At 44.0% G+C, this 10449-nt stretch overlaps 1 protein-coding gene across 1 annotated transcript in view; it reads left to right on the top strand.

Moving 5' to 3' along the window:
* Positions 1-3203: 3203 nt before the first annotated feature.
* Positions 3204-10449, top strand: part of COL27A1 (collagen type XXVII alpha 1 chain) — a 243335-nt gene continuing 236089 nt past the window's right edge. Inside the window, exon 1 of the mRNA XM_051979980.1 lies at positions 3204-4829. Within this exon, the coding sequence (XP_051835940.1) occupies positions 4777-4829 (53 nt within the window). The 5' untranslated portion in view covers positions 3204-4776. The remainder of the gene's footprint in view (positions 4830-10449) is intronic.

Here is a 10449-nt window from a genome sequence, read left to right as displayed (position 1 = left end):
TTTTCAGCTTTAGCATTTTCTGTGTATGAGGCCATAGATTAATCACTTAATCTCTGAGAGTTAGATTTTCTTCATTGGTAAAATGGAGATAATGTTCTGTATTTTTGTGTGTCTTGTCTCATTGAATCACTCTGTGAGGAAAACACTCAGATCACCTTAAAATGACTACATAAATGGAAGTTATTAAATGTGAATTGTTTTAACAACTACCATTGTTTTGAAAATGAAAAGGCAGATCTGGGCTATAAAACTAGCTAATTTCTCAAGCTCCCCTTCAGGTCCAGAATACAATGTTTGGTTATTGAAAAATTGTATTTACCTGGCTCTCACAATCTGGGCTAGTCTTTGCTGAGTCATTTTCTAGCTGATTCATGAAGAATTCACATCCAACATGTCTCAGAAAGAATGGAATATGGATATCATGATATGGCTGTCTTTGGCCTTGACCATACTAGTAAATCTTCAATTTAAGGTGACATGTTGATTAAAAAGTAGGACTATTAAACCAAGTTTCATTTATGCAACAAATATTTATCAAGCATCTACTGTGTGCAAGATATTTTGTTAGGCTCTGGGCCATCCAAAAATGTTTAACTCATAGTCCCTGCTCACTCTTCGGAGCTAAGATACAGTACAAAGGCAGCTTGTGCTAAGTGACAAACATATGGTAGTGACATCAAGGGTCCTAGGATTGGGGGGAGTAAGAAATCATTTCAGCCAATCAAAGATTTAAAGCTGAAAAGGTCACTTAATCTATTCTTCATTTTACAGATGAGAAGGGTTAGATGATTTGTCCTAGGTCCCACAGGTAAATGGCAGACCTTGTATTTGAATCCAGGTTTGCTGCCTCCAAATCTATTTAATTTGTCAATTAAAAAACCAGCTAAATTCAAAAGTTATGGGGGAGGATAATAAGTATGGACAGAAAATAGAAAACATGAAGAAAGCAGGACATAACTTTAATGAAAAAGACAGACAGCTCTAAAAAAGCACTGAAGCAAAGGTACAGAATAAGTTAGAGAAATGTTTCAGAGGATGTGGAGTATAGGGCTACCTGAACTGAGTGGAAATTGACTACAGAAGAAGAGTTTTGATTCTCAGTGGCTACTTGGTTATATAACCATGAATGAAAATATAAAAAGAATAAAAACTGCTAGCAGGTAGAGAGATAGAGGTGATCTAACAGGCTACAAATGGGGATGGCCAACTCTAAACCTTTCTGTACTCATTATTTCATAGATAAAGAAACTGAGGTACAGAAAGATGGAAAAAAATGTGCTAAAGTAACACAAAGTTAGTACAAGAACCAAGATTAGAATCCAGCTTTCCTGACTGCCAGTGGAAGGGGTTTCTATCTTATCATAAAAGCAGTCCAACAAGAAGCCTTTGATTTTGCCCAAATTGATACAGATTTCCCCAACCTGATAACAATAGATAGCATTTATATATTTGTGAAGTGAGAATTATTATTATTTGTATATTATAAATGAGGAAACAAATCACAAACATGTTGTGAAGATCAAATGAGGTAGCATATATAGTAAATTTACAAACTCTAAGTCTGTAGAAGTATTACTATTATCAGGTGATTAGAAAGAAAAAAAGTGCTTGCAGTGTAACTAATTTCAGGATCCCACGGATAATGTGTCTGAAGCAGGATTCGAATTCAGATATTCCTCATGTGAAATCCCTGCTCTATCCACTTTACAACCTAGCTACCTAAGGTGCCACATATGACAATTACTGTGGATTTTTCAGGACGTCCGCATCCCACCCCTACCAGCCTGTAAACTTCACTGGAGTGGGGAATCTTACTTGTCCAAGCTACCCCAGTATGTAGCACAGTGGCAGGTATATGTTTAATAAATGTTTGTTGAATTGCTGTGCCAAAGGAGCTGCAGAGGTAGTGTGACCCTCCCCAGGATTCCAATCGAAGGGGTCGGATATGACCTGGACATTTATCATTTCCATCAAGCTGACATAGAAGGGATTCTGCCAATCTTGCTCATCCTCACCCAACTCAGCAACTCCTGAGTATTTCTTCCTTGGGGTGGGTCCTTGAGGGTGAGGGAATTATTTTATCTTTTTGTTTTCTGTGAAAGTGGCATTTTCCACTTTAGGCAAGTTAGGCTATTTAAAAGTAGTCATTCTTACAGCAACCATGACTTCTCGGTGACAAGCCGGAAAATCAGGAAGCATACCAAATCACCCCCAAGTTGGAAAACAGGGAAGGAGGGATGTCTGAGGAAGACACCGGGAGGTCGTCTTGACAACTAGAGGGCGGGCCTCACTCCAGGCGGAGAGAGGCCGAGAGGACCTGTAAGCATCTTTCTCAGCTCCGGGTCTGTTTGTACCTCGCTTTTTTCCCGGTCGTGGGAACCCTGCCCCCTGCAGGAAGGATTTTTTTTCCTTTTTTTTTTTTTTTTTTTTTTTCTAGGGACTTTTCTCGCCTGTTTGCTGAAACCAGACACCTGGCTCGGTGGAGCCTAGTGGAGTCCCCATGCAGCAGCTATTTAAAAGGACAAGGGCAGCTTTTACAATCCCCCCACCTCGCCACGCCAGCCCCCCTCGCCCCCCCCCCCCCCAGCGGAGACTTCAAAAGGCTCAGGTCCGGCTCCGAGCCCCCTCCCGGCTCCCACAGCACCTATGAGCCGTCAACCGGGAGCGAGAGCTGCGGGCCAGGATCCCAGGGAAGGATTAGCCGGTGAACTTGGGGTCTCCCTAGCTCTCCCTCTCTAGGAGATTGTAGAAACCGTCTAGGCCAATGATCCAGGAGATCCTCCAGACTGCCCAGCTCTCCGACCGCCGAATTACGTTGTGATTATTACTCACCCCCCCTCAAAAAAGAAATTTTACGCCCCACTCCCTCCCCATCAAACAAACCCGAGCCGATTTTCCCTTAGCTGCGGGGACCAATGAATACAAATGAATTTAGGGGCCGGAAGGAGAGACTCCTCAACCTCTCGCCTTCGCACGAAGTAAGTAGCAAGTGAATGGATTAGGGGGCCGGTGAAGATGAGGTTTGCCGGGCGGGGAGGCGGGGCGGTTACGGGATAACCTAGGGAGCCCGGGTGTGGAAGAGGCCGGCTCTCTCAGCTACGGGCACGTGTAAGGAGTTCGTGTGTGTGTGTGAATGTGTAAGTGTGTGAATGTGTGTATGTGTGTGTGTGTGTGTGTGTGTGTGTGTGTGTGTGTGCGCCTTCGGTCCTAAATCTCGGGAGTTTCTTTGTCTGGCTTGAACCACTTCTTGTCTTCAGTCTGGGCTGGCTGACCTAGCACGGGCGGACATTGATTGGGTCCAGAGAGCGAGAGCCTGCATGCTAGAAGGCGGGACGGGTAGCTAGGGAGGGGAAAGTAATGGTAGTGAGAAAAGGCGGAGAAGGGGGGGCGGTGTAGAGAGGAAATGGGGCTCTTCGGAAAGCCAGTTCATGGCCCTCTTTTGGTCTAATTCTATGAAGTTCTCAGGAAAGGCAGGAGATTGTCGGCAAAAACCAAGATGAGACCCTCGGGGAGTACAGTATTCAGGTATCTTCCTATGAGAAAGGGTTGGAGGCAGAAGCATAGGACTCTTCTTACCCCCAGCCCATGTCCGACCGCGCAGTCAGTCTGCTAGACATTTTAGGACAAATAAGAGTAAACAAGAGAAATAGAATTGTAAAATGTCACTACTGAAAAGGACCTTAGAAAACCCACGTTTTTTCATATTTACTGAAACTGAGACCATGAGAGTTCAAGTGACATGCTTAAGGTCACACAACAAGTTTCTGGCAGATTCCTCTCTCTCTTCTCCTCTCCTCCTTTCTTCTCTCTCTCCCCACTTCTCTCTCCCTCTCTATGTGTGTGTGTCTCTCTCTCTTTCTCGGAAAGGAGTTTATATTCTCTTGGAAGCTTTAGCTGAGGGGTGTGATTCTGACTGGGTGGGGGGAGAGGAAAGAAACGGGGGACAGGCAGAGAGACTCCTTTCAGGCTGGGTATGAAGCTGGAGCGCAGATCCTCATAATCACCTCCCGGCTGAGAACATCCTTTCGCTGGGTCAAGGAGGCTGGCTCCTATCTCCTCCCCGGAGGGAGGTACTGAAAGGAAGGAAAGAATGAAGGAAGGGGTCCCGGGATTCCTGGGGCTAAGGCTGAGAGTGTCTCACCTCTCTCTAGTCGGAGGGGGGCAGCAAAGAGAAGGATTCAGAGAGAAGAGGTGGTGGTGGGGAGGAGAGCGCCTTTAAATCATTTTCAATTTCCCCAAATCCTTCCTTTTCTTCTCCTCCCCAAGTCCTGAGAAGAGTTTCTGGAGGGAACATTTGGCACGATAGGGCAAGATCCAACCAACCTTCTAAGTAAAATATCCTGTCTCCGGCTTAGCCCTCCCTGCCACCAGGGACTGGCATTAAAAAGCGGGGACACCCAACTCCCATAGGAAAAAATTTTTCGGGGTGTAGAGGGGAGAGAGGAGCCCCCGGAGTTTCTGCAACCATGTTCCTGGCTCTCTTGCTTACTGGTGCACGGCAGGGCTTTCTGCACTTTGCCCCAGAGAGAGCGGAGATCCACTGCGAGAGAGTTCCATGGTGGGACTAAGGCAGCAGCCGCGAACAGGGCGAAGGGAACCCCAGGAGTCCGGGCTGGGGGAAGCGCCGCACAGAGCTTGGAGCCGCCGCTGCCAGGCCGCCTGGTCGGCGCCGTCGTCTGGGCGCGCGCCGTCGGGGCGCAGGGCGCGCGGCTCCCCATGGATAGCGCTGAGACTTCTTTGCCCCCCGGGAAAGAGAGAATGAAGTAGGAACCCGCGATGGAGCCGGAATCAGACCGGGTCTCCAGAGTCAGAGCAGCTGCGTCCAGGGGGTGAGTAAAAACTCCCAACTCTGACCGGTGGAGGAAGAAGAAGAAGAATGGGAGAGGAAGAAGTGGCGAGCCTCTGGGAACAAGGCTTAGTAGGAATTCCCCACTCCTTTGGTTACATGAGCTCCAAAGCCCCAGTGGCTGGGGATTCCGGGGTCCTTTTTTTCTCCATTGGGGGATGCTCTGGAGCGGAGGAGGCTGGAGCTCCCAGCTTCCTGCCCCGGTGTCGGGTCCCGCCTCTGGAGAGGGAAGGGGTGGGCTGAAGTTCCGGCAGACAGCCTGTAGGGTTTCCCTGCAAAGCTAGCAAAGCTGGGTGCCGAGGGGTCTCGGTGCTGTCCCCGATTCCAAGCGAAGGAGAGAAGAGACATCCGGGAGGAGGAAGGAAGAAGAAAGGAGCATTCCCCCACCCTCTTTTGTGTCTCAGCCCTTTACTGAAAAGTCTGTTTCCCGTTCCCTTTCCCACCCCCCATCCCCGGATATCCCACTGTCCTAAGGGGTTCTATAAGAAGCAGACAGCTAAGGGTTAATGAATACTGCGTTCGTCTCAGTCCCAATGATTTACAGACGCTCCCTTCCGAGGCTGAACTCCTCCGATGTTTGCAAGTTCTGAGCTCAATTTTCTTTCCTCTTCCCAGCCTGGGGGTACTGGGGGCACGGAAGCCAAATGGGGAGGGAAGCTGGAGATCTGCTGTGCTGGCTCTGGGTCCCTACTTCCTGAGAACCCTGGGTGGAGGGAACAGCTTGGAGCCGTAGTGCCCCTAGTCTGGTGGAAACCTTTTAGGCTGGGCTGGGCTGGACTGGACTGGGCTGGGTTGGTTGGGGGGTGTGTCTGAATAGTGTGCATATGCCTTAGTGTGAAAATCAGTGCATGCGTGTGTGTGTGTGTGTGTGTGTGTGTGTGTGTGTGTCTGTCTGTCTGTCTCTGTTAGTCAGTCTGGGATTATACATGGAAGAACACCGTGATTTTAACTTTCATGTTGGTCAGCAGGGAACTCCAGCATCTGTGCTTGGAGGAACTCTGGTTTAACTATGAGATTAGTTCCATTACAAGCCTCCCTCTTAGGGGAGGTGTACTGGCCAGTCCCACAGCTGTGTGCTTCTACACGTCCCTTTTGTGCCCAGAGTCAGTGTCAGAGGTTTCCTTAGCAGACTCCCTTACTGCCTGTTTGTTGAAAGACAGCTAGATATTTGTAACCTTAGTGGGTTGCAAATCCACTCCCAAGCAACCTTTCCCAGAACCTGGGCTCTCCAGTACTGCTGGTGACAGCTACTCCTCCTTCTTTGGCCCATGGCCTTCCTCACTCCTTCTTCAACTTTTTAGCCTCCTCCCTTCAGTACCCCAGTCCCTGCTTTATCCTTATACCTCCCTTGCCAAACACACTATGCCTTGGAAATGACTCTTAGTGACCTCTTTTGGAATTTGATGCTAAGACAGATGTTAGTTGATGGAGCCTGGGATTGGTTCAGGGTGGATAACCCCACTGAGGGGCTGAACCTTAGATAACCTGACAATAATTATAAATTGAATCTGAAGGAGTAGGAGGCCTTCCTAATATCCTTCCCCTCCTCTATACCTGAGGAGCTGACAGTGGGGTTCAATAGAAAGAGCCTTAGAACGGGAGTCAGGAAACTTATTAATCCAACGGAAGCCTGAACAGTGTAGTTTTCCTTTGGGAACCATAAGGCATTTGCTGTAGTCCACAATTCCAAGGAGGGATGATACTTTCTCCTGTACTTGCAGCTGGCATATAAAACCTAAACCTCCTCATTGTGCTTATGCAGAATTGTAATATGCTGTAAAGAGCATGAAGGAAATTAGTGAACTCTTATGGCAGCAAAGCAGAATACCTTCCAGGTTTGGTTATCCTTAGGTGTCTTTTGATGTATGTTTATGGACATGTTTGGGCTTTACTGCTGAGCCTCCTGAGGTTAAATCCTAAAAAAAGGATTTAAGATCATGGAATGTCTCAAAGTCAGATCAGCTTCAGCTTTGATAGTTTTTTACTCCTTATGTCTTCTCTAGCATGGCTGTGTCAGAGGAATAGGAGAGAACAGCGTTTTAGCCCCAACTCTGCCACTTTACTTTTCAGGGCCTCCTTTGGTCTTATTTATTAAATAGTGGTAAGCTTTCTTATCTCCCTGGATTGTGAGAATAAAATTAAATGATGGATATGAAAACACTTCATAAACAAACATAAGGGATGATTGTAGTTCTTAATAAGTCCTTCTTCTTTAGCATGACATTGGATAAAATTAAGCAAAACCTTTTGCCCTCGCTTTGCTCCTACAGAAATTCTATTTAGGTCCAAAGAAAATGATGAATTTTCTGCCCCTACATGTAATAGTCCTGCTGGCTTCTTATAGACCGCTTCCTCATAAGCAAATAAGTGACACCATTGATTAATCTCACCCCAAAGTTGGTCCATTGAGGAGAACCTCAGGAAGAAGAAGTCCATGGGGTAGAATCTGGTATGGTGGAAATAATGCTGGATTAGAGGATCAAGTCTGAATTTCTACTCTGCTGCTTATTCCCCATGTGACTGGAGGACAAGTCAAAATCTCCCTGGCCCTTAGTTTATTCCCCTGTAAAATGAAGGAATCTAATTACTATAGTGTTTCATAATCTCAGCAAACTGCTTCCTTCACAATAATCCTATGCAGTAGGTAGTACCAGTATCATTCTCAATTTACACAGAAGGAAACCTATTAAGAGATCTGATTTGTCTATGGTCACATAGCTAGAAAGTAGACTGCCGGTATTGGAACCCAAGTCTAACAAATCTAAATATAGAGCTCTTTCCATCACATTGACTTTCCATTGGGAAGGCTTCTTACAATGTAGTTGCCACAGCCTCCCCTTCTGTTCCCCTTCTCACCCCTGTCTCAAGGATTCTTGGATGGAAGCAGTGGCCTGTTGTAGATCTCCCATACCTCTTCACGTTTTCACAACCTAGAAAAAGAAAGCCCAGTGCTAAACATTATTTCTGATAGTTTACACATAGTCAAGATGTTCTCATATCATTGGCCAGGGAAACAACCTTTCAACTGGGAGAGGTGAGAAAGGAAAACTCAAAGCCAGTTGCTTCTCATGCTATTAGTAATGTAATGTGGAACCAGCCTTTTTAAATTAGGACCACCTTCCCAAGTGGTAGCCCTTTCCCAGAAACCATGTATCTTTGTGGGAAATAGAACAGTCTAATAGATGAGACCCAGAATGGGGACTTGGAGACAGGACATTGGATTTCCAGCCCCAGCTTCGTGGCCAGCACAATCACAGTGATTTTGGAAAGAGTAAATTAATTTCTCTATTTCTACTCTCTGCAAAGCAGATTTAATAGTATAGTATGTTGTCTTAGTTAGATTTTTTAAAATAGCTTTCTGAATAATAACACTGTTACTTAATATAAATTCATTTTTCTATGGGGCTAAAATGTTTATAATACATTTTTGTCTGAACAGCATTTTGTGAGGTAGGTACTGTAAATATTGCCTTCATTTTGTAGAGAGGGTAACTGACTTTGGGGGAAATCAAGTCACCTAGGTTTATATGTTTCATTAGTATCAGACCAACACATAGATCACAGGCCTTCTTACTATGCAACATATTTACAATTTATCATCATACTGCTCAGTGTGTTGGAAAGAACTTTGGATTGAAATGCAGGGGACCTGGGTTCGAATTCCAGTTCTGATATGAATTTTCCTTGTGACCTTAGAGAAATAATTTCTCCCTCTGGATCTTAGTTTCTTTCTTTGTAAGATGGGAGGATTAGACTAGATCAGGATTCCCAATTTTTAAAATCTCTATATCCTTTGGTTTTTAGTAAATCATCCTACATACTTTATTCCCCTACATTATTCAATATCAATTCAATATATTCTATATTTTGCCATGCACATGCAATTAATTTTTCATAAATAAAATTTTATTGGCCCCATAACATTTTTAGTATTATGGACTTGTTAAATGTTTATTACAACATAAATATAGTAGTAAGAACTTTGATTCTATTTCTTGACACCAGTAGTAGTTTGAGTCTTAGTATCATTTTTTTAAAAAGATGGTCTTTTATTATATTGAATGTTTAGTTTATTTCTTGTTTTTGAATTGATTAAGAACAGGACTGAGAATCCTGAATCCTAGAGATAAGTTGTTATAAACAGAGTCAAAGACTTGTAAGCACATTGAGTAAGAAATGAGAGATGTTTCTCCAGGAGTACACCAGAAGTTTTATAACCTCATTAACTGGAAATCAATTTGGAGTTTCGGATTATTGTAGAGATTTTTTTTAAATTCACTTTTCATTCATTTTTATTCCTGATTTTTCTTAGCTCAATATGAGAAGGGTTTCATGGTCAAGACTCATTTGTTTCATTTTAGTCAATAAGAATTACTCCTTCAACTGTCTCTTTCAGCTTCTTGAGGGATGCCAGAACAATCCTTCCTTTTCCTAATATGCCTTCTCTCCTTCACCATTTTCTCTCCAATACCTAAGTTTTTTCACTAGCACGATAAATGCTTCTGGATATGAAATTCTCAGCTGAGACTGTAACAAGCAGGAGGCTTAGTTAGTTGGGCACAGGCTTTCGAGATAGAAATATTGATTCTAATCCTAACTGCATATATTTTCAGCAACTAGGTATCTAGACTGAATGTGCCTTATTTGTTCTGAGCATCTGACTACTCCCAATTGAAAATTGTTAGTAAGAAGTCCATCACACAAGTTGTTAGGATTGATTGTAAAGAGGAAAGGAGTGGGAGGCTATAAATGGAAACCCTTTGATTCTTAAACACAATGCTTCCAAGAAATTTTAGCATGCCCATCATAGTGTTGCAGGCCACCAACCCAATGGCTGGGGAAACTGAGGCTGGTGAATTGCTTGAGTTTAAGACTTCTAAGCTTCAGTAGGACTAAAGTTGAACAGGATTGACACTATCTGGCACCAAACTAGTAAACTCCTAGGAGGCAGAGGACACCTAGACTTCCTAAGGAGAACTAAAGCAGCCCAGCAGGTTGGAAATAGTAAGACAAAGTTTCGATGCTGATCAGAAGTGAGGATGGGGAGTCTTGCACTTCTGGCCTTGGTAAGAAAGGAAGATTTAATCTCAAAAAAAAGTTCAGTAAAAGCTAGTTTTTAGAGACAAACTGACAACTTGTTGACTCTGCCCAAACATTTTTGACAGTTGAGAAATTGCCCCTTCCCCTATCATATCCATATTGTTATAATGATAATGATAATAATAATAACCATAATAGGTTTGCAAAGTACTTTATGTATGTTATCTTGTACTTTAAGCAGGAAGCTACATGGATGAAGGAAAGTTATCCCATGAATAATCTAAAACCAGGGATGCTTTTTAAAAGTCAGTTTTTAGAGCTTTGGAGTACACTATGACTTTTGGACAGCAGGCTGATCTTTCTAATTCCCTTTGGCTTGAAGTAATATGAAAGCAAGTTTACATTTCCTGAGAATGCACTGGCTGATGGCCAGGGGAGGCAACTCTGAAGTGTGCTTGGGGCTGAAGGAAGCCAGGCTTGGATGAAACATTGCCAATTTGGCGATTCACAAAATGGATAAGTTATGAGCAGATCATCAAGGGTTAGTTCTATGTCGAACATTT

The sequence above is a fragment of the Antechinus flavipes genome, chromosome 2 (genome assembly GCF_016432865.1).
Source record: "Antechinus flavipes isolate AdamAnt ecotype Samford, QLD, Australia chromosome 2, AdamAnt_v2, whole genome shotgun sequence".
Classification (NCBI taxonomy): domain Eukaryota; kingdom Metazoa; phylum Chordata; class Mammalia; order Dasyuromorphia; family Dasyuridae; genus Antechinus; species Antechinus flavipes.
The sequence above is the reverse complement of the archived record's forward strand: the minus strand, read 5'-3'. Positions and strand labels throughout refer to the sequence as shown.